Source organism: Hemiscyllium ocellatum, chromosome 11, assembly GCF_020745735.1.
Source record: "Hemiscyllium ocellatum isolate sHemOce1 chromosome 11, sHemOce1.pat.X.cur, whole genome shotgun sequence".
NCBI lineage: Eukaryota > Metazoa > Chordata > Chondrichthyes > Orectolobiformes > Hemiscylliidae > Hemiscyllium > Hemiscyllium ocellatum.
In genome coordinates, this window is record NC_083411.1 from 99986845 (window position 1) to 100011891 (window position 25047).

At 41.4% G+C, this 25047-nt stretch overlaps 1 protein-coding gene across 11 annotated transcripts in view; it reads right to left on the minus strand.

Moving 5' to 3' along the window:
• Positions 1-25047, minus strand: part of nlgn3a (neuroligin 3a) — a 252762-nt gene that overhangs the window by 161023 nt on the left and 66692 nt on the right. For 9 of the 11 annotated variants that reach the window (XM_060832302.1, XM_060832296.1, XM_060832292.1 and 6 more), the window contains one exon: positions 20715-20864. In XM_060832302.1, coding sequence (XP_060688285.1) covers positions 20715-20864 — 150 coding nt within the window. Of the gene's footprint in view, positions 1-20714; positions 20906-25047 lie in introns of all 11 variants that reach the window. The other 2 variants (XM_060832299.1, XM_060832295.1) reach the window with 2 other exon arrangements.

The following is a 25047-nucleotide window of genomic DNA, read 5'->3' on the forward strand; positions in this document are numbered from 1 at the left end:
CTCAAAGGGCTACATGGCTTACCTCTCCAGTATTCCATCATATATTCCTTTCCTTTCCTTAAAAAAAATTCCCAAGACCTATCTCAAATATTAAAGACCAAGAACATGTTTGCACGTTATTAAACCTTGCATTGCCCACTCCAGATATATATATAGGCATTGTACATAGGCAATCTAAGTGGATAGGTTGAGGAAGGAACATCGCATGATTGATGAATGAAAAGGAGAAACTGGTGAGACTCAGGAGGAGCACAAACTTGGTGGCAACCTCACAAAATATTCTCCTTTCTCTAAACATTTGGAGGCCATGTTAAACTGAAGGAGTGAAGTTGTACGGTCTTCATTTCTTACTTGCTCCTAAGTTCTACTTCCCTCTAGGCACAGATGGTATTTCAAAAAAAAATTAAAAAAAATTGTTATGACATGTAAAGTAATTTAAGAGAGAAATAAAAGATCCATCTTTATCTTCTTCTCTTCACAAATCTGCTGTAGGCTGAACAACACATTTAAAAGGCCACACAAAGCTTCCTGCTGTTCAGTTACAAGTACCAATAAATATGCAATTACCTCTGCCTAAGAAGTCTCTCTGCACAGGCTACTGGCAGATGTAGCACTTTGCATTTTTAAAAACACGATGGTGTTGTAAATCGCGCAGTTGTAATTTTAGGCTCAAAAATGTAAGATTTTGCCAATATAACATTATGCCAATGTAAAATGAAGCAAAAGTGCAATGACATTGAAAACAAAACAAAAACAATGCAGAAACACAATTATTGTATCCAATATAGCAGCGCACTAAAAGTGCTTTCAGAATGTAATTGGATATTAACACACTGCAACTCCTCAGATACTGAAGCAGCCACTACCTGGATGTAGCAAGACCTGAACATTCAGATAATTAGCAAGTAATGTTCAGTACCAGGGGCAATGTCCATCTCCAACACGGAGAGTCGAATCACCTCTGTTTGGCGTTCAATGATCTTGCTGTTGCTGACTGCCACATAATCAATATTATGGTGATCCTCTTTGGAAACAAAATACTGGACAACAAGAGGCATACAAATACTGGGGCCACATAAGGTCATCATTTTGTTCTTCTGCAGGAATTATTCACTTCCTGATTCATCAAAATTTATCCACATATCCAGACATTAACCAGGAATATGATGGAATACTCTCCACTTGCTTGAATGAGTGCAACCGGAACAAAACTCAAGAAGCTTCCCACTATCCAGGACAAAGCAGTTCCAATTGACCGGCACCCATCTCTGACCATCAACATTCACTTCCTCCAATTATGACTAACAGTGACAGCAATATGTACAATCAACACTACACATTGTAACACGTTGCTGCAGCTTCTTCAACAGCATCCTCAAACAGGTGACCACTACTGCTCAGAAGGACAAGGTAGGAGGCACATTGGAACATCACCATCACTAAGTTTTGCTCCAATTCATGCACCATCCTGACTTAAACACATACAGAGGAACCTCGATTATCTGGCAGTCGATCAATCAAATTGTATGGATTTATTCAATCACTTCTGGGTCAAAACATTCAAACCCCCTGTTAACTGCATGTAGAAGCAGATTCTTCACATGACTGTGATAATTCAAGAAGATGGTACTACATCTCCTTCTCAAGGGCAATTAGGGATAGATAAGAAGTACTGACCTTGTCAGTAACACTATGTCCCATCAACAATTTTAAAAACTATATTAACAATGATACTGTATAGTGTCACAGAGTAATAGAGAATAGCAAGTTTTGAGAAGATTTGTAGCTCAGGTTGAGGTTTTGGATGTAGGTTTGCTTGCTGAGCTGAAAGGTTCATTTCCAGGCGTTTTGTTACCTTACGAGGTAACATCTTCAGTGGACCCTCATGCAAAGCAATGCTGAGAATTCCTGCTTTCCATTGCTATGTTTGGTTTTCCTTGGGTTGGCGATATCATTTCCTGTGGTGATGTTATTTCCTGTGGTGAAGTCACTTCCTGTTCCTTTTCTCAGGGGGTGGTAGATGGGGTCTAACTTGATGTGTTTGTTGATTGAGTTCCAGTTGGAATGCCATGCTTCTAGGAATTCTCGTGTGTGTCTTTGTTTAGCTTGTCCGAGGATGGATGTATTGTCCCAATCGAAATGGTGTCCTTCCTCATCCGTATGTGAGGATACTGGTGACAGAGGGTCATGTCTTTTTGTGACTAGCTGGTGTTCATGTATCCTGGTGGCTAGTTTTCTGCCTGTTTGTCCAATGCAGTGTTTGTTACAGCCAATGGGGAACCTCAAACCAGTATCTACAGAAAAACAACACACACAGACCAAATATTGAACTACACAAATGAAGCTGCATCAAAACATTATTTCAACGAGCCAACACACACTGCAGCACAGAGGAACTATGCAGAACAGAGGAAAATTGCTTATATCATGTATTCAAAAAGAATGGGTACCCAATGAACACGGTCTGCTGATTTCTCAGCAACAAACCCAAACAAGCAGACAAAACATGTCCAGAAACCCGAGCCACTCTCCCCTACATCAAAGACATCTCAGAAATGACTGCCAGACTACTCAGACCCTTTGGCATCATGGTAGCCCACAAACCCACCAACACACTAAAACAGTAACTAATGAACTTGAAAGACCCTATACAGACAAGCAAAATTAATGTCATTTACAAAATACCATGCAAGGACTGTAACAAACACTACATTGAACAAACAGGCAGAAAACTAGCCACCAGGACACATGGACACCAACTAGCCACAAAAAGATATGACCCTCTCTCACTAGTATCTTCACATATAGATGAGGAAGGACACCACTTCGACTGGGCCAATACATCTATCTTAGGACAAGCCAAACAAAGACACACACGAGAAGCATGGCATTCCAACTGGAACTCTATCAACACATCGAGTTAGACCCCATTTACCACCCCCTGAGAAAAGGAACAGGAAGTGACTTCACCACAGGAAATGACATCACCAATCCAAAGAAACCCAAACATATAAATAGAAAGCAGGAATTTTCAGCATTGCTTTGCCTGAGGTCCACTGAAGATGTTGCTTAGTAAGGTAACAAAATGCCTGGAAATGAACCTTTCAGCCCAGCAAGCAATACTACATCCAGTAATAGAGATGTATAGCATGGAAACAGATCATTCGCTCCAACTTATCCATACTGACTAAGATATCCTAAAATGATTTTATTCCACTTGCCAGTATCTGGCCCATATTCCTCTAAGCCTTTCCTACTCATGTATCCAACCAATTGCTTTTTAAATGTTGTAATTGTATCAGCCTTCACTACCTTCTCTGGCAGCTTATTCCATACATGCACCACCTGCTGCATGAAAACATTGCCCCTTAGGTCCCTTTTAAATCTTGCCTCTTTCACTTTAAACCCATCCCAATGGGTTTTAGACTTCCCCACCCCAGGGAAACGACTTTGCCTATTTATCCTATCCATGCCCCTCGTAATTTTGTAAACCTCTGTAAGGTCACCCCTCAGCCTCCGACACTCCAGGGAAAATAGCCCTAGCCTATTCAACCTCTCCCTACAGCTCAACTCTGGCAACATCCTTGTAAATCTTTCTGAACCATTTTAAGTTTCACAACATCTTTCCACTTGTAGGGAAAATTGAACACAGTACTCTAAAACTGGCCGAACCAATGTCCTGAACAGCTGCAGATAACCTCCCAGCTCCTGCACTCAATGCTCTGACCAATAAGAGAAAGCATACCAAATGTCTTCTTCACTATCCTACCTGCGTCCAACTCTACTTTCACGGAACTCTGAAGGTCTCCTTGTTCAGCACCACTCCCCAGGACCTTATTATTATGTGTATCAATCTAGTCCTGATTTGCCTTTCCAAAACTGAAAATGTGTTGCTGGAAAAGCGCAGCAGGTCAGGCAGCGTCCAAGGAGCAGGAGATTCGGCGTATCGGGCATAAGCCCTTCTTTAGGAATGAGGAAAGTGTATCCAGCAGGCTAAGATACAAGGTAGGGAGGAGGGACTTGGGGGAGGGGCGATGGAGATGTGATAGGTGGAAGGAGGTCAAGGTGAGGGTGACAGGCCAGAGTGGGGCGTGGGCAGAGCCTTTCCAAAACGCAACACCTCACATTTGTCTAAATTAAGCTCCACCTGCCACTCCTTGGTCCATTGGCCCATCTGATCAAGGTCCTGTTGTACTTTTAAGTTAATCTTCTTCACTGTCCACCACATCACCAATTTTGGTATCATCTGCAAACCTACTAACTATACCTCTTATTGTCACGTCCAAATTGTTTATATAAATGATGAAAAGCAGTGAACCCAACACTGATGCTTGCAGCACACCATTGGTCACAGGCATCCAGTCCAAAAAGCAATCCCCCACCACCTTCTGGTTCCTACCTTTGATTCAATTTTGTATCCAAATGGCCAACTCTCCCTGTATCGCATGTGATCTAACCTTGTTAATCAGTTTACCATGCAGACCCTTATTGAACACCTTGCTGAAGTCCATATAGAAAGCATTCACCGTTCTGCTTTCATCAATCTTCTTCATTACTTCTTCAAATAAACTCAATTAAATTAGTGAGACACAATTTCCCACAAAGCCTTGTTGACTATCCCTAATCAATCCTGCCTTTCTAAATACATGCAAATCCTGTCCATTGAAACCCCTCCAACAACTTACCCATCACTGACATCAGGGTTACGGGTCTCTCGTTCCCTGGCTTTTCCCTATCACCTTTCCGAAATAATGGCACCACGTTAGCCAACCTCTAGTTTTCCGGCACCTCACCCATGACTATCGATGATATAGATACTTCAGCAAAGGGCCCAGCAGTCACTTCCTGAGCTTCCCACAAAGTTCTGAGGTGCACCTGATCAGTTTTCAGGGATTTTTCCACTTTACGTGCTTTAAGGCTTCCAACATCTCCTCCTTTGTAATATGGATACTTTTCAAGATATTACTATTTATTTCCCCAAGTTCTCCAGTTTCCATATCATTCTCCACAGTAAATACTGATGTGAAATACTAGTATCTCACTCAACTCCTATGGTTCCACACAGAGAGCCTTGGTGATCTTTAAGAAGGCAGATTCTCTCCCGAGTTACTCTTTTGTCCTTAACGTACTGTAGAATCGCTTTGGATTCTCCTTAACACGAATTGTCAAAGCTATCTCATGTCCCCTTTTTGCCCTCCTGATTTTCCTCTTGAGTAAACTCCTACTGCTCTTGTGCTCCTTGAGGGATTCACTCGATCCTTGCTGTCTATACCTGACATATGCCTCCTTTTTCTTGACCAGAGCCTCAGTTTCTCTAGCCATCCATTATTCCCTGCACCTACCAGTCTTACCCTTCATCCGAACAGGAACATTCTGTCTCTGGACTCTCGGTATCTCACTTTTGGAGGCCTCTCTCTTCTCAGCTACCCTTTTACCTGTGAATAGTTGGTCCCGATCAACGTTTGAAAGTTAGGAGCAAATTACTGCAGATGCCGCAATCTGTAATGAAAACAAAAGTGCTGGAAATCACAGGGGGCAGAGAGCATCTATGGAGTGTCAGCAAGCTAATGTTTTGAGTGTAGATGACTGGGCGGCACGGTGGCACAGTGGTTAGCACTGCTGCCTCACAGCGCCTGAGACCCGGGTTCAATTCCCGACTCAGGCGACTGACTGTGTGGAGTTTGCACGTTCTCCCCGTGTCTGCGTGGGTTTCCTCCGGGTGCTCCGGTTTCCTCCCACAGTCCAAAGATGTGCGGGTCAGGTGAATTGGCCATGCTAAATTGCTCGTAGTGTTAGGTAAGGGGTATGGGTGGGTTGCGCTTCGGCGGGTCGGTGTGGACTTGTTGGGCTGAAGGGCCTGTTTCCACACTGTAAGTAATCTAATCTAATCTCTTCATCAGAGCCACCGTGAAGTGTGGAGGGGCAAACATTTATGATATATTGGGGTGGTGGAGTGGTGAGGAAGAAAGGGTATTGATAATGCAGGTTAAGTGATTGGAATATGAGAATGATAGAACAATGACGTGTCCAACTGCCAAACTGGAAAGAACAGATAGTCCCACTTAAGGTGGGGGAGGAGGAGCCGGGGGGGGGGGGGGGGGGGGGGAGAGAACATGCCTGACCTCTACAGTGTACAGTTTTGAAAGTTCTTGGCTAATACCATTAAAATTGGCCTTCCTCCAATTGAGAATTTAACATTTGATCTGGACTATTTTTTTCGATAACTAATTTAAAACTAATAAAATTATGATCACTGGCACCAAAGTGCTCCCCCACTGACACCTCAGTCACTTGCCCTGCCTTATTTCCCAAGAGAAGGTCAGGTTTTGCTCCTTCTCTAGCAGTACGTCCATACACTGAACAAGAAAAAATTCTTGCGTACACTTAAATACTATGGCAGTCCCAATCAATGTTTGGAAAGTTAAAATCCCCTACCATTATAACCATGCTATTCTTACAGATAACTGAGATCTCCTCACAAATTTGCTTCTTAATTTCCTGCTGACTAATGGGGGCCTGTATTACAATCCCAATAAAATGATCATCCTTGTTTTATTTCTCAGTTCCACTCAAATAACTTCACTGAACATACTCCCTGGAATATCCTCCCTAAAGTACAGCCATAATGTAATCCCTAACCAAAAATGCCACCCCCCCCCCATCATCTCTTGCCCCCTTTCTATCCTTTTTGTAACATCTATACCCTGGAACATTAAGCTGTTAGTCCAGTCCTTCTCTAAGCCACATTTCTCTAATAGCTATGATATCCCAGTTCCATGTTGCTAACCATGCCCTGAGTTCATCTGCCTTACCTGTCAGACGTCTTGCATTGAAATAAATGCAATTTAATTTATCAGTCCTACCCCATTCTCTGCCTTGTCTCTGCCTGCCTTGACTTTCTTTTATTAAAGCTGACCTAGCTACTTATGCAATGTAAAATATTCTGGTACTGCAAATGTATATTTAGACAAATAGTATGTATATCACAGATGAACACTGCACAAGTGTGGTGACACGGTAATACAGAAATGGAATAATAAATCTGACAATCAAATTTCCATCCTTACCTGGATAGAGAAACAACTCCAATCAATCTCACAAAGCTATATGAGTATCTCAAGGGTAAACCATATCTCATCCAGCTCGTAAAATTATCTTACTCAGTTTGAGTTCAATCTGTACAATCATAACAAAGAATCAAGATTTCTAATCCTGCTTCATTCCTTCTACTGGTGATATTTCCTAAGGACATATTTTTGGCACTTATCTCAGTAGTGTGCACTGCTGCCCAACAGCACCAGGGATCTCTAGCTTCGGACGACAGTATGGAGTTTGCATATTCTCCTCGTATCTGCGTGGGTTTCCTCCAATATCCTCTCACAGTCCAAAGATGTGTAGGGTAGGTGGACTGGCCATGCTAAATTGTCCATAGTGTCCAGGGATGTGCAGGCTAGGTGGATTAGCCATGGGAATGGCAGGGTTACAGGGACAGGATGGGGGGGTGGGTCTGGGTGGGATACTCTTGGGAGGGTCAGTGTGGACCTGATGGGCCGACTGTCCTGCTTCCACACTGTATAGATTCTATGATTCTGATCGAATCTACATGGTGCCTCTAAGTAAAATCATAGAAAAGTTACAATGTTAGTTTTCATATAAATACTAATGACACCCAGCTATATCTCACTATCACTTCTTTTGGGTCCTCCACTGTTGTCAAATTTTCAAAGTGTTAATTCTACATCTAGACCCGCAGAAGAAATTTATCTTCAATTTAACATTAGGGAAATGGAGGCTATGTTTTTTGGTTCCCACTCTAACCAACATCTCTTAAATATCAAGCTTATCTCTCTCTCTCTGGCAACAGTTTGAGACTGGCCATTGTGTTCACAACTTGGCGCAATGCTTGACTCTAAGGTGAGCTTATCTCACATTCATACCATTACTAAGGTTGCCAACTTTCACCGCAGCAGTATCATCTACCTCAGCTATTCTGCTGCTGAAATACTCATTCATGTTTTTCTTATCTCCAGACTCGACTATTCCAACCATTCTTGGCTGGTCTGCCTCATTCTTGGATTCATAAACTTGAAGTCATCCAAACCTCTGAAGCCCATGTTTTAACTTGCATCAAGATCCATTCACCTATAATCCCATGCTTGTTTACAGACACTGAATTGTAGGCAAGCAAATATTTTGATTTAAAAGTTCTCACTTTGTGTTCAAATTTCTCCATGGTCTTTCTCCTTTGTAAATCCAAAACCCTCGATATATGTAAAGTAAAATAAAGAACTGCAGATGCTGGAAATGTGAAATAAAGAAACAGAAATTGCTGGAGAAACTCAGCAGGTCTGGCAGCACCTGTGGGGAGAAAAACAGAGGTAATGTTTCAGGTCTAGTGATCCTTTATCACAACTTAGTTGCATGCACTTTTATAATTCCCATCTCTTGAGTATCTCTAGTTTTAGTTGCTTCATTACTGATGATCGTACACCAAGCCCTTGGCTCTAAATTCTGTAATACATTCCCTACATTGTCTGCTTCTTTAACTTGCTTTCTTTCTGTAAGATACTTCTCAAAACCTAATCTTATTTGACCAAGCTTCTGATCATCTGACCTAATATCTCTTTATGGGATTCAAAATGTCATATTTTTGTTTTATAATCCTCTAATGAAGAACCCAAGGACATTATTATATTAAAAGTTCGCTGTATAACAGTATTTGTGTATGAATATGCTAATATTGTTTACCATTTAATAATCTAAGATCAATAACAAGTAACTGCAACAGTACATTAACAGTCACATCGGTAAATATCACAAGACTTAAATCACAAACAGCAGAGCCAGACTCCATTGTGTTACTCTGCTGGATGCTAATGGGACTGGATTTAACCTACATTCAAGCAGACAAATCTGAGTTTATGGAAGGTGCTGAATTGTGACTGTGGGGACAGGTTACATAACATTTGAAAGGGTGCCTCCCCTCTCCTCCATTCACATATCACTATCAGTAACAAAACCAAACATTTCAGCATTATGTAGTAACACAGTTCTTAGGAATTTCAGGATGGAATCACAATTATTGTATTTTGGCAGTCTATTCAGAATGTGTTCTTTAGCCAGAAATTAGTATGAAGGCTTTGATTTACAAAACATTGTAGTATCTGTGCAATCCATTCTCTGTGAAATCAGAATCAAGTTTGCCATCCAATTAGTTATCCAGGGCCTCAGTTAAAATTTAAGCAGCAAAGTATTTTAATCTCCTTTTCCACATACAGGTGAAAATGAAGTCTTACTTAGAGATGAAAGAATTAAAAAGAAATCTTTATCTTTGTAGGTTTGCACTTTTTTTATGTTGCTAACCCATGTATCAGAGTTGCCTCTCTGTGATGACAGGATTAATTCAGGGCTCTCCAGGTCAGCAGAGCAAGCTATGACTGTTCAAACCTCTGTGGGGTAAACAAACAAGCCATTACTTCCTCCCCAGGGAAATGAATAGAGAACAACATATATTGTGTCCTTAAACATTCACTCCAATTGCCAGATGTGCTGAATTGACACTGACTTGTCCAAGAAGATTTGTGCTGAGTTTCTGTTCATTAGTGCTTAAGACACAAACTCCAAAGAAAAGCTATTAATCCTATCTATGTACAAAAATAACCCTCCTTACCTAAATCCACCCACACATGGTTTCATTCTTAGTTCAAAAAAATATTTTGTGTTCAGTATCTTAAAAAGAGAGCTACTCTATGATTTCATTACACGTCTGCGTTCTATTTATTTAATGTTTATTTGCTGTAAAACTTTGACTATTCATCCGTTTAATTTTAATTTGTATTAGATATGTGACTCAAAGTCAAAAACTCAAAGCATCATTCCAGATGGCTTTGTACTGGGCATGATCAAAGCGGGGTGACTGCTCGAAGGGGGAGAAAACGGTCAGTAGAGGGATCCCCTGTGGTCATTGCTCTGAAAATCATGTATACCATTTTAGATACTGTTGAGGAGGATGACTTACCAGGGGTATGCAGTGGGGCCCAGAGCCTGTCCCTGTTGCACAGAAGGGAAGGAGGGAAAGGAGGAGAGTGTTAGTCATTGGGGACTGAATAGTTAGAGGCTCAGATAGAAGGTTTGTTGGGAGTGAACAAGACTCGCAGTTGGTGTGTTGCCTCCCAGGTGCCAGGGTCCGTGATGTCTCGGATCATATCTTTGGGATCCTGAAGGGAGAGGGTGACCAGCCTCAAGTCATTGTCCATGTAGGTACCAATGACTTAGGTAGAAAGAGAGATAGGATGTAAGGCAGGATTTCAGGGAGCTAGGGTGGAAGCTGAGAGCTAGAACAAACAGAATTGTTATCTCTGGTTTGTTACCTGTGCCACGTGATAGCGAGGCAAGGAATAGGAAGAGAGATCAACTGAACATGTGGCAGCGAGGATGGTGCAGGAGGGAGGGTTTCAGGTACTTGGATAATTGGGGCTCATTCTGAGGAAGGTGGAAATTGTACAAACAGGACGGTCTTCACTTGAACCAGAGGGGTACTAAGATCCTGTTTGGGAAATTAGCTGGTGCTATTTGGGTGGGATTAAACTAGCTCAGCAGGGGGATGGGAACCAAAGGTGTAGTTGCAGTGCACAGGAGGATGAGAGTAGGAAGGACAGGGACAGGATTTCAGGATCACAGGAACGTGCTGGCAGACAGCAAACTGGTTTGAGGTGTGTCTACTTCAATGCCATAAGTATCCGAAATAAGGTAGGTGAGCTTGCAGCATGGATAGGTATCGGGGACTTCAATGTTGTGGCCATTCCGGAGCCATGGATAGAGCAGGGTGAGAAATGGGTGTTGCAGGTTGCAGGGTTTAGATCTTTCATTAAGAACAGGCAAGGCAGTAAAAGAGGGGGAGGCATGGCCTTGTTAGTCAAGGATAGTATCACGGTGGCTGAAAGAACTTTTGATGAGGACTCATCTACTGAGGTAGTGTGGGCTGAGGTTAGAAACAGGAGAGGAGAAGTCACACTGCTTGGAGATTTTTATAGGCCTCTGCAGAGTTCCAGGGAGGTGGAAGAGAGGATTAGCAAATTATTCTGGGTAGGAGTGAAAGGAACAGGATGGCCATTATGGGGACTTTTAACTTCCCAACATTGACTGGAAATGCTATAACTCTAGTACATCAGATGGATCAGTGTTTGTCTAATGTGTACAGGAGGGTTTCCTGACACAGTATGTCAAAGGGCTGACAAGAGGGGAGGCCACACTGGATCTGGTGCTTGGTAATGAACCAGGCCAGGTGTTTGATTTAGTTGTAGGTGAGCACTTTGGAGAGAGTGACCATAATTCAGTTATGTTTAGTTGAGCGGTGGAAAGGGATAGGTGCATGCCATAGGTCAAGAGTTATTGATGGGGCAAGGGCAATTATAATGCGATTAGGCAAGAATTAGGATGCATAGAATGGGGTAGCAAAATGCAGGGGATGCAGACAATGGAAATGTGGAGTTGATTTAAGGAACAGATATTGCGTATCCTTGATAGGTATGTCCCTGTCAGGCAGGGAAGAAGTGATAAGGTAAGGGAACTGTGGTTTACAACAGAAATCGCATCTCTTGTTATGAAGAAGAAAGAGCTTATGTGTTGATGAGGCAAGATGGTACAGGTGAGGCAATGGAGAGTTACAGATCAGCTAGGAAGGATTTAAAGAGAGAGTTAAGAAGAGCAAAGAGAGGACACGAGCAGTCTTTAGCAAATAGAATAAAGGAGAACCCTGAAGCTTTCTATAGATATGTAAGGAATAAAAGGATGATTAGGGTAGGAATAGGGCCAGTCAAAAGACAGAATTGGGAAGTTGAGTGTGGACCCTGCTCAGATCGGAGAGGTGCTAAACGAACATTTCTCATTGGTTTTCACTCAGGAAAAAGAGAATATTTTAGAGAAGAATGAGGTACGAGATATTAGACTAGAAAGGATCAAGGTTAGTTATGAACAGGTGTTATCAATTCTAGAAGGAGTGAAAGTAGACAAGTCCCCTGGGCCGGATGGAATTTAGCAGAGGATTCTCTGGGAAGCTAGGGAGGAGATGGCGGAGCCTTTGGGTTTGATATTTGAGTAGTCATTGTCTACAGGCTTGGTACCAGAGGACTGGATGATTGCAAATGTTGTGCCCTTGTTCAAGAAGGGCAGTAGAGATGACCAAAGTAATGACCAGTGAGCCTTACTTCTGTTGTAGGAAAGGTTTTGGAAAGGATTATAAGAGATAAGATTTATAATCATCGAGCAAGTAACAATTTGATTTCAGATAGTCAACATGGTTTTGTTAAGGGCAGGTTGTGTCTCACAAACCTTATGAGGTTTTTTGAGAAGGTGACCAAGCATGTAGATGAGGGTAGGGCAGTTGAAGTGATATATATGGACTTCAGTAAAGCCTTTGATAAGGTTCCACATGATAGGCTGTTGGAGAAAATGCAGAGGCATGGAATTGAGGGTGATTTAGCAATTTGGATTAGAAACTGGCTTTCTGAAAGAAGGCAGCGAGTAGTGGTTGATGGAAAATATTCAGCCTGGAGTCCGGTTACTAGTAATGTGCCACAAGGATCTGTTTTGGGACCACTGCTGCTTGTCATTTTTATAAATGACTTAGACGCAGGCATAGGTAGGTGGATTAGTAAATTTGCAGATGGCACTAAAGGCGGACAGTTTGGAAGAATGTTACAGGTTGCAGGGGGGACTTGGATAAACTGCAGAATTGGGCTGAGAGGTGACAAATGGAGTTCAATACAGCTAAATGTGAGGTGATGCACTTTGGGAAGAATAACAGGAAGGCAGACTACTGGGTCGATGGAAAGATTCTTGGTAGTGTGGATGTGCAGAGGGATCTTGGGGTCCATGTACATAGATCCCTGAAAGTTGCCACCCAGGTGGATCGTGCTGTTAAGAAGGCATACGGTGTTTTAGGTTTTACTGGTGAAGGAATTGAGTTCCGGAACCGCAATATCATGCTGCAACTATACAAAACACCAGTGCGGTCACACTTGGAATATTGTGTACAGTTCTGGTCCCCATATTTCGGAAAGGATGTGGAAACATTGGAAAAGGTGCAGAGGAGATTTACCAGGATGTTGCCTGGTCTGGAGGGAAGGTCTTATGAGGAAAGGCTGAGAGACTTGGCTCTTTTCTCATTGGCAAGAAGAAGGCTAAGGGGGGATTTGATAGAGACATACAAGATGATCAGAGGATTAGATAGGGTAGACAGTGGAAGTCTTTTTCCTAGGATGATGGCGTCAGCTTGTACAAGGGGGCATAACTACAAATTGCGGGGTGATAGATTTAAGACAGATGTCAGAGGCAGGATCTTTACGCAGAGCGTGGTAAGGGCGTGGAATGCCCTACCTGCTAATGTAGTCAACTCAGCCACATTACGGAGATTGATACAATCCTTAGATAAGCACATGGATGATTTTGGTTATTGTAGGGGGACGAGCTGAGAACAGTTCACAAGTCGGCACAATATCGCAGACCGGGCCTGTTTTGCGCTGTATTGTTCTGTGCTCTACGTTCTATTTTAGACTATATATTTTTGTTGTCTTCTCCACCCAATGTGACCATGAGCTTTTATAAAGAACAAGGAAAGACAAACTAAATCCCAAAACTCGCTCCATTTCCTGTCCATCAACAGATCCCACTGATCATCACACCAAATCTAACCTTCAATTTATTTCTTAGGTGCCACAGATTAGGACATGAATTTTTGCCATGACAGAGATCAGGCATATGCATAGCTCATGGAGGCAGTTAGTCATTTAAATGATCAGTTACTCCATGCCAATCAGATTTTTACATGCCTGCAGTGTGGAACCTGATGAGTCCAAAGCAGGAGAGACCAAGGCCGTTATGTATTTTGGGTAGCCAAGTTCCACCTTTGAAGAAATCAGGGACTCTTTTGGATCTAATCTCAAACACCTTTGAGGGAAGATAAGGCAGCTTTCTGAAGAAGTAAAGATCCCTTTGGGAGAGATAGTGTGCCCTTTGAGTAAAGGGCCCATTGGTAAAGTTAGACATGACTGTGCTTAAGCCTGTTGAGATAATCAGGGTGTTACGGTGATGAAGATGCAAAAGGATAAAGTTATGTTCAGCCAGATCAATGTGCCTGGTGACACATACCTGAGAGCCATCACTGCAGACTTTATGCAGCATGACTGCTTTGTCAACCTATCTTTTTCATAATGGGATGTCTATTAATTGAGCAATTTGTTTGACAGGTCCAAGTGTTTATAGAATAGAAATGTTGTTTTTTTAAGGGATCAAGTACTCAAGTGTTTTCAAAAGAGATTAATGAACAGAATTTCAATGTTTTGAATTTACTTTTTTTGATTACTAGCATCATCAATAGACAAATCACTTCACTTCATGTTAATATTGTTACTGAGGTCTGCCATGAATACTCGATGGATTGGAATGAGAAAGGAAGGACAAAATGCATTGGGTGGTGGGCATTTGTTGGCATGAGTTGGAACTAAGTTGGGGATAAGCGGAGGCAAAGATTGCCCTCTTTGCCATGGAAATATGAAGGTTTACATGGAATGGGTAAGGGGGGAAGACAAGCATGGCAAGTATGAGACCTGTGTTGACATTGATGATGACAGGGATAATATGAGGTATGGGTATCAGACACATGCTGGCATGGAGATTAGGAGGGGTGTTAGGTGTGGGTATGGAACATAGGCTATCTTGGAAAGCATGGGAGATGACGAAGGGGGTGAGTGGGGACTTACAATGGCATGTGTTAGCATGAATGGGAATATGTATTGTGGAGGGGGGTGCAAGGAGAGGTGACTGCAGAATGATTCATTTTTGATCAATTTTAAACAGTACCAGCACAGCAAGGCAGGCCTTCTGGGCAGTCTGCACTCATGTTTGGGTTGCCCTGCCTGACTCCCAGGAAATTCAGTCATCCTGGAAGGAAAATCCAAAGTTCTAGGACACTTTTCTTGAGTTGTAGTTGCACAGCTGCAAAGTGTCCTGTCTCCTCGCTCACAATCTGGGACTCAAAATCAACATCTAGTTTTGACTCCTGTTCAGCCCTTATCTTCACATTCAGCCAAATCTACATGTTCAAACCCATGCCAGTAGTGTGAGTACACTCCATGAAGCACACAGATACAAGCTACGTCATTGATAGAGCAAGGCTGTTCTGACTGTAAAATATATAAAGCTGGCTTCACTGTGGTTTCTTATCACCTTCCCTTTTCCACAAGTTCCCAGTGTGAACACATGAATCAATTGGGCAACAGTTATGGAAATGGAAATTGGCAGTCTTGCTGACATGGAACTGAGCTTTGAAATTCAGTTCAGGGTCAACTGTGACATCAAGACTTGGAGTGACCAATTATCACAATCTTCCAACTCATTGTAAGGCGGTAAAGAATCAAATTGCTTCACATCCCCGGGGAGAGGGGGAATTTTTTCCTTTCAGTCAAACATCCTTTACATCACCATCTTCCTTTACTCCTCCTGTGTCAGAGACAGGGATTATCAGCTGACAAAATGAGAAGTTAACTGCAACTCAACACTCATTTCCATCTTCACACACAGTTGCAGATTTACTTTCTTACAGCCCTTCTAGCAGAGCACTGCTGCTTATTTTTGGAAAGCTTTACTGTTGAGTAGAAACATATCCCAAATTCTGTGTTGTGCAAATGACTCCCACACTCCCTCACTGAAGCTATTTGCCTGTTCTAATCTAATGAATGACTGAAGTGTGTGTGCACCTGTTTGAAGTGTTACATTTTCCAATGTGTCTTTATGCAGTCTGTCTGCTGACAAGCTGCTACACAGAACTCATTATTCTCACTAGTGTAATTTAACACAGATGTATAAATCTCACTGTCAAGAATGCCTGAATTTGTCATGTAGCAACCGTAGTCCTGTCAACTCTGATATTATCTAATATTCAGCACTCTCTACTTTATTCAAGTCCCTGCAGCTTCCCAGCAGTACCCTGAAATATTATTTTCAGATAGATTTCAAGCACCCATTTCAGAGACGACAGTATTGAAGAGGCAATGCCACAACATTGTTCACATGTTCTTCATTTCTATGGGAAAATAGATGATTTGCTTTTGAAATAGCACGGTAAAGAACAAATTATGCTGGTAGTTATATCTCTGATCATTTTCCATAGTGTTCAAGGATGTGTAGGTTTGGTGCATTAGTCAGGGGAAATGTAGAGTATAGTGTATAGGGTGGGGGAATGGGTCTGAGTGAGTTACTCTTTGGAGGTTTGGTGTGGACTCATTGGGCCAAATTGCCTGTTTCCACACTGTAGGGATTCTATGATTCTATGACAACATACAGAAATGGCTCAAAATCATTATGAGGTTCCCTTTTAAAAGCAATTGCGTGTGTCTCAACCTACAGGTCTAAAATGGTCCAATGCATTCAGTATCTATCTCTAAAACAGGTGCCAAGCCCTGTCAAGCCTAAATAATTTTGTGTGTCACTCCCATCTTCAAGCCCACTTCTGGGAGAGTGTCACAGCCAGGCACAGAGATCTTTGCAGACGAATCAGAAACTCAAAGTGGAACATTTCCTGACTCTTCCATTACCTTAACTCATGGTAGCATGGCACTTCAGCTATGCGCACACTAGAATTTTGGATTATTGACTTCACTCTCCACTAAGTAAATGGAAAATGATTTGCACATTGGAAGTGCATTTTTGAGGCCTTGTTAGAAGACTGTTAGAGGGTAAGATATGCACATGATTGGTTAATTGCACATGAAAACAATCTGAAAGTAAACTAATGTCAAAAAAAAGCTTGGTTAGACCATGGCAGTTCTTTTATGCTTAGGAAGAGAGATTGAGCCAAGTAAATGTTATTTGCTTTGACTGTTATTCTATTATGTTCACTTGTTATGTAAGAAATAATGCAATTTAATATTTTGTATCATCTCATCAAGCGTTTGTCAGTACGTTTTTGAAAAGGCTGGAGAAGTGCACAAGGCTGTCAGAAGTCATTATATCTAGTTCAGATCACAAGGAGACCCAAATTTTGCAACAGCAGATTCTATCATTAATTAGTGGGAAATAGGCCATTCTGAACATTTTGGGATATAAGAGAGAGGAGGATTTTAGCCCCAAAACGTGGCGTTGGTTTGGAACTCAGATTTAATACTCTCCGGATGCAGATTTACCTGGAATTGTTGTGTGAGAAATCTCTGTGATGCTGTTGGATAAGTGAGGCTAATATAGTCAATTAACAATGAAACAAATCCAGTATTCCCACTTTTACCAGTCAGCAAATGGGTTTCCTGAGTTGTTTGGAATGTTCCTGGATCATACAAAATAAGAACACAGCAGGGAGCCATTGTTAATTGAAACTGACAGGCTTGGAGATCTGGAAGAGTGAAAAACTGCATAGTTACTGTGTTGAGATACTGTAAGGTTTTGTGCTTAAAACATTTGATCAGAGTCAGATTTCATAGCTTAACAGCTGATTTCTGGAATTCTATTCAGCCAACTGGAACACGACATACGTTATCTACTTCCTAGCTGTTAACTTTCACTGCCACATGGGGGTAAATACGGAGCTCTACCTTGGCCCTCTAATCAGAAACAAGAGAAGCAGCAAAAAAAACAGCACCAGGAGCAATACCTGTAGCAGCACGAAATTCTTTCTCCTCAGCCACATGCTGGTCCCCTGGAGAAGCTTGGAAAAGGAAACAACTCAAATACAGACAGCTTTAAAATCTGATTGAAGATTTGTAGCTTGGGTATCCGTTGTTGTGGTTCTGCTCGCCGAGCTGGAAGTTTTTGCTGCAAACGTTTCGTTCCCTGGCTAGGGAACATCATCAGTGCTGTTGGAGCCTCCTGTGAAGCGCTGCTTTGATGTTTCTTCCGGTATTTATATTGGTTTGTTCTTGCTGCTTCCGGGTGTCAGTTTCAGCTGTAGTGGTTTGTATATGGTGTCCAGGTCAATGTGTCTGTTGATGGAGTTTGGGGATGAATGCCATGCTTCTAGGAATTCTCTGGCTGTTCTCTGTCTGGCTTGTCCTATGATAGTGGTGTTTTCCCAGTCAAATTCATGTTGCTGGTTGTCTGAGTGTATGGCTACTAGAGATAGCTGGTCGTGTCGTTTTGTGGCTAGCTGATGTTCATGGATGCGGATTGTTAGCTGTCTTCCTGTTTGTCCTATATAGTGTTTTGTGCAGTCCTTGCATGGTATTTTGTAAACTACGTTAGTTTGGCTCATGCTGGGTATTGGGTCCTTTGTTCTAGTGAGTTGTTGTCTGAGCGTGGATGTTGGCTTGTGTGCTGTTATGAGTCCTAAGGGTCGCAGTAGTCTGGCTGTCAGTTCTGAGACGCTCCTGACGTATGGTAGTGTGGCTAGTCCTTTTGGTTGTGGCATGTCCTCGTAGACCGATTCTCCTGCTCCTTGGATGCTGCCTGACCTGCTGCGCTTTTCCAGCAACACATTTTCTAGCTCTGATCTCCAGCATCTGCAGTCCTCACTTTCTCACAGTGGCTCAGTGGTTAGCACTGTGCCAGGAACCCTCAGGGTGATTGTATGCAGTTTACACACTCTCTCTGTGTCTGTGTGGATTTTTTCTGGATGCTCAGGTTTCCTCCTACCATCCAAAGATATGCAAGTTAGGTGGATTGGCCAAGGTAATTGTCCATTATGTCCAGGGATTTGTAGGTTAAATGGTTTAGCCATGGGAAATGCAGGGTTACAGAATTAAATGTACAATTTGCACAATATAATCCTTACACTAAATGTGAAAAGGCAATTATTGAGAATGATGATTACATTTTTCGGACACAATATCCAAGAAAAAGGCACCATGGTGGACTAAAGGAAGACAAGGGCCATGAATGCATTTCTAGCAGTATAGTGTGTGCATGACACTTCTCAGGTATAGTGATTCAAGTGAGAGAAAAGTATTTTTAACAAGTTAGCCAGTATTGCACAACGCATACGAGTGCTTTCGAAGAAAGGTTAGCAACAGTATTATGGTCTGGAAAAGACTGCAAATTTTGAGATGATTAGAAAAAACTATTTTCTACTGATTTTTCAGCATATAGCAATCTAAGCTTATTCACTGTTGTGGTCATTACTGGTAGGCCACACCTACTACAAATGCCCCTCACATCCTCCAATGTGAATTCTCTTTAAGAGAGAGAAAGTTGAATTTTGAGTGTAAAGTATTGATTGTGTTGAGAGGGGGCAAATCGCTTTGATTGGGGTGGGTAACTGTCACGCATAGCAGTGAGATGTCAATGTCATTAAATGTTGATGTTGGCTGTTCTGATGAGAATTTGAGGAGTATCTCAAAAAAGATTGGAGACACAAGTGTGTTGCTATGAAGACTGCTGTGCAAGGAAATGTAGGTATGTCAGATTGTAGCGATTGGCACCTTAAAGTCACACATCTCTTCCCTTAGAGGAACTTGGGGCTTCTGAAACTGTTTTTGCCTTTTCTATGGTTGGTGAAGCTTCAGCCATGTCAGGATCTCTTTGTTTAGAGATGGTTCTTTTGCTAGAGTATGGACTGTTATCATTCTTACACTCTGTGAGTGATTGGGACCTGGAAGTAATATGTTAACATTATGGCTGAGTTAAAGAGCCATTGCAAACCTATCACAATGATGAAAAGAGTCACAACACATTGCTGTATGCTTCCACACACCCCCATTGTTGCATAAAATTGTACCCAATGTGCGAAGATTTGTAGCTTGGGTGCTCGTTGTTGTGGTTCTGTTCGCCGAGCTGGAAGTTTTGGTTGCAAACATTTCGTCCCCTGGCTAGGAGACATCATCAGTGCTCTGGAGCCTCCTGCGAAGCGCTTCTTTGATGTTTTTTCCGGTATTTATAGTGGTCTGTCCTTGCCGCTTCTGGTTGTCAGTTTCAGCTGTCCGCTGTAGTGGTTGGTATATTGGGTCCAGGTCGATGTGTTTGTTGATGGAGTTTGTGGATGAATGCCATGCCTCTAGGAATTCCCTAGGGCAAGCCAGACAGAGAACAACCAGGGAATTCCTAGAGGCATGGCATTCATCCACAAACTCCATCAACAAACACATCGACCTGGACCCAATATACCAATCACTACAGCGGACAGCTGAAACTGACAACCAGAAGCGGCAAGGACAGACCACTATAAATGCCGGAAGAAACATCAAAGAAGCGCTTCGCAGGAGGCTCCAGAGCACTGATGATGTCTCCTAGCCAGGGGACGAAACGTTTGCAACAAAAACTTCCAGCTCGGCGAACAGAACCACAACATTGTACCCAATATCTAGATTCTCAATTATTTTTAATAAGCTGACACTCAGCAGCTTGACACACTCCCTCACCACCCATCCAAAAATATCTTTCCATTTGCTTTGACAAAATCCAATAGGAATTATCCAAAACCATTTAACATCTTAATCACATTGCTGGGCTACACTTGAACCCAGATCCCAAAAATGAAGTGAAAGTATTCCAAGATATGTCACCCAGTTACCCAGATTAAAGATTAAAGAAATGTAAACATTAATACTTCAGATTCACAACAATTCACTAACCAGTTTGGCAGAAGTAAAATTCATAAAAGAACGAACAGTTTATTACCTCATGCCAGACATTACATTAGAGGTTAGGAGACTTCAGATAATGTATCAGTCATGTCACCACACAATCTAATTAAACATCAGAGAACAAGACTCACAAAGTTTGCTGTTTCTTACCCAGAACACCAACACGGTAGTTGAGTGTGATTACAATAACATTGCCATAGCTTGCCAATATGCTGCCATCAATCATATTTCCCGTCCCCTCCATGTAAGAGCCTCCATGAATGTACACCATGACTGGCTTAGGCCCACTATCACGGATATCTGCAACAGAAGAAACAGGAGGACAACCAAGTGACACCTCGCTCAAGTAGCCATAATGAAGGCAATATTGGCCAGAACCACAATGACTTATCTGATACATACAGACTTCAAATAAAAGGCACCATTTACCAGTCACACACTCGAATCACCAAGCATCAACATACAAATTAAAATACTGCATGAACCAGGCATCAATACACCACAGTTGGTGGACACATATATCAGGGCAGTGACACCTGGTCATCAATGGGCATGCACATATTGCCAACACTAGGCATTAAAATGCCAAAGGGAACATCAACACATGATGTACATTGAGAAACAATATGTCACATTCATCAGGCACAAGAAAATCTGCCAACAGACACACTGCAGATACCAGGAATTAAGTGCAATAGGAAAGTCCAGAGTGGTGCCATGAATTTATTTGCTTCAAACACTTTTTTTAAAAAATGAAGACAAAATCAACACCATAGTTTGAAAAGAGGTGAAATGTACATGTTGGGTTTCTATCACCAACAGTCCCCAATTAGTTAGGTAATTTAGTATCAAGTGAAGGCAATGATGGCTGTTAGTCATCACGCTATGTTTCGTTCATAAATTTCATAAACCAGGTTATGACCACCTCAGTCCACCCAAAAACATTGACCGAGAAACATTATTTCAGTTGTGAAAAGTGTGCACCATATTTACCAACACAAAACCCTTTTTGAAAATGATGACACAGCCAACATTTATTATTCAAAATGTAATGGGGAATGCAAACAGATACTACTTTCTTTAGCAAAAACATGATTAAACTGTACTCAATAATTTGCTGACTCCTGACAATAATCCACATTGTTTCTATTTTTGTAGGGAAGGCATTTTAAAGCACAGGCAGCGAATACAAAAAAAAATGATTAACAAGTTAGGTGTAACTCCAACATAGTGCAGAGGAAAATGACAAATTCAACTGGGTAAGGTCAAGATCCCCTGCCAGGCGTTATACTGGAATCTAATTCAGGATTTTGAAGACTTTAAAACTAGAATAATCAATCTCCAAGAATGAGTTCCAGACATTAATAATCAGTTTTGCTCATCTTCAGTGTCAAGAAATCAGAATTTCCTGATTCTATTCTGAATTTCTGAGCAGACGTGTCTCAGCACTCCAAAGTCCCCTTTCCTGAACAGTATGCAAGGTTCAAAGTTCATAGATGTTCCTGACATGAAATAGTCTCTCAATGCACACTGTCTGCAGGCAGCATGCAGAAACAACATTTCAACAAAGTTTCAATGTGGTGCTGGGGCAATGGACTGCAGCCTGCAAACTTAAGATGGGCATACACTGTGGAATAGAAGAGGGTGGACACAGGTCTCTGATGATGAAATCATGTTTTTAGCTGCTGACACGTTTTGTACAGGATGTGAACAATTAATTTGAGAGTTAAGGGATTGGGTAAAGGAACTGCGAAGAAATATTGCTTTTGGTGCTTTTAAACTGATGTAAGTATGTATTTTCAACTCACGTATGGGCAACATGGATGTCATTAATCATGGGAGGGACAAAAGCAAATTATCCTTGACTGAAGTTCTGTAAAGCATACACTGGAAATGCTGTGCACCATCCGCCCACTACTACTGATACCTGGCACTGGCATAGATCTGCAGCACACTTTCATGTTTATTTTCACACATAACAGACATTTAACACCAATGTGCAAATACACAAAACACAAAAAGGGTGTGTACAAGGAGGAGTTAGGGGCCCAGTAACTGTCATAGATATAAAGTAACAGACAGCAGCTGCTATTGAACACAATGGATGAGGGAGAAGAAATGGAATTCCATTATTGGCTGCCTCTTTTGTCATTCACAGGCTGTTACCTACCTGGGAAACATGTTGTTTCACACACTGTCCTCTCAAATCCCACCTCCTTATCTTTCTGACAAGGCTACAAAAGAGCTGGGCTCTTCAGATTTTGAATTGAAGCTTAATCAAACCCGGAAACATCTTGAGTTGGACTTTGTAATCATCAATGAAGATGCCACTGAATTTTTGAAAATGTCTTAACTTTCCCTATGACGATGAAGGAAACTTTTAATATCAGTGGCATCCAACATACCCTGAAGCATCTTGCTATGATATTCTACATGCAGAAATATTTTTCAAGATTGTAAATATTTTTCAATTGAGACATTATACATAATTTGAATAAAGAGTCATAAAATTGACATAACCAACTCTTGTAAATTTTGTATTCTATCATGACTGGCCAGTCAAATTGGCAAGTAGAGATCAGTTCAGATAAATTCAAGTTAAAGCAGTATGAATTCAAATAGAAATCTTGGGAGTAATTCGCCAAATAGATATCAGTAGTTTATTATGGAGTGATAAAATGATGATTCTAAACTGAACAAATTACCTCTATTTGACAAATAACTGCTGAGATTCCTACTTAGCTAAGCACAGCCTACGTCTGTTACACATACATGCCTACATTTTGGGCATCTTAATGATAGCATTAAGCAATCTGTCTGTGAATTTTCACACACCAGCTCGAAAATAAAGGCTGGCTGTTATTGCGCGGATTCCAGATTTACAGTCATATGATATATTGTGTAATCCCTTTGCAGAATTCTAGCATTCTGCAGTGTTTTCTCCAACACCCAATTCGCAATGCATTAGCTCATTCTAAGATTGGGCACAAGGGGGTAATTTCCACTTTTAATGCTTTGATGGTAAATCAGATAGGTGATCTACGCTCCCAATTTACCATCAGAATGGTAAGATGAAAATTACTGCCAGGGTCCAGTTTAGCATTGTGCCTTAACAGTTCTCTTCCCCCTTCATCTGCTGGACACTGAGGAAGACTGATGTCACATCATCATAAATACAAAGCACACCTGGAATACATGAAAACAAGTGCGACATGATTCATGCCATCATTATTCAAGCATGGATTACGAGTGAGATATAGTTCAAATATTTACATTTACACATGCAATCTCATTGGGGACCTTCCTACCATAGACAATATGGAATGATAACTGTCTGTCTCTTTCTTTGCCCATCTATGTTCTTTGCTTCAGCTGTCCACAGAGCATTGAGTTGTACTGCCTGCAACAACTGTCTTTCTTGTTTCGTATTTGATTATTCTTTTCAGCCAGTAAATCCTGCTCGAGATTTTTCACTCAACCAGAATATGAAACATTTTGCTCTGTACCTGTATTTCATTACTAATCACTCATGGGTAGGTGATGCAGAAACCCACAAAGCTCACACAAAGTTACCAATGTTCAATGCAAGAAACCATCAGTATTTGTCTCATTATTACACTCATTCTAAAGTACAGCACACAGCGTTGGGCAACATGCACCTATTAATCCCACCAACCAAATGAGAGCAAGCAGCATACCATTACTTTTGTAACTCACATCGGGGCAGGAGGAATAGGAGTTGGAATCACATTGTAATTAGCCTCCAAGTCATGAAACAAATAAATTCAGCTTTGTGGTGTTATTTATTCGGCCTTTGTACTATTTCACGGACACAAACTCCCCGACTGGTAAAAACTGGATGATCTCAGATCTCAACCAACACTTCAATGTGTAAAGTTAAACTGAACATTTAGCCATTACTTTAAGTTGTAGAAAAAGTCTTCTGATGCCCTTGTATAAGATTTATTGGCAATGAATCTTTTAATTGCACTCTGTCCAAGCATAGACGTGGCATGATAATGTAATTAATTCACTTAGAATTTCACTATTTTCAGTACCACAAATTTTGCAGGCACTATGAGTTTGATGAGATAATAAATTTCGACAGATAAAAACTCCAAAATAGAGCAATATTTGATACTTGTCTGAATTAGAGCTAAAGTTTACGTTCAAATAGGTTCCAACCTCAGCTATACAGGCAACACAGGAGGAACCTATGGTTCAGGACTAGGGTGCTGTTTTACCATGCCTCCTGCTTCACAGAATTGCAAAGACCATTTACGACTCAATTCTAAGTGGGTATTGGTCTTGAGATTAGACAATTCTATAAGGCATGAGGGGGATGTTTTTAAAGAGAATCAAAATGCATTTAAAGCCAAGTTGGGGTAAACAGTCTGACAGGTCAAAACCAGTTTTACAGATAATGAAAGATCCAGATAGATGTTGGTGAGAGGAATGTGCCCACAAATCTCTGGGCAGTCAA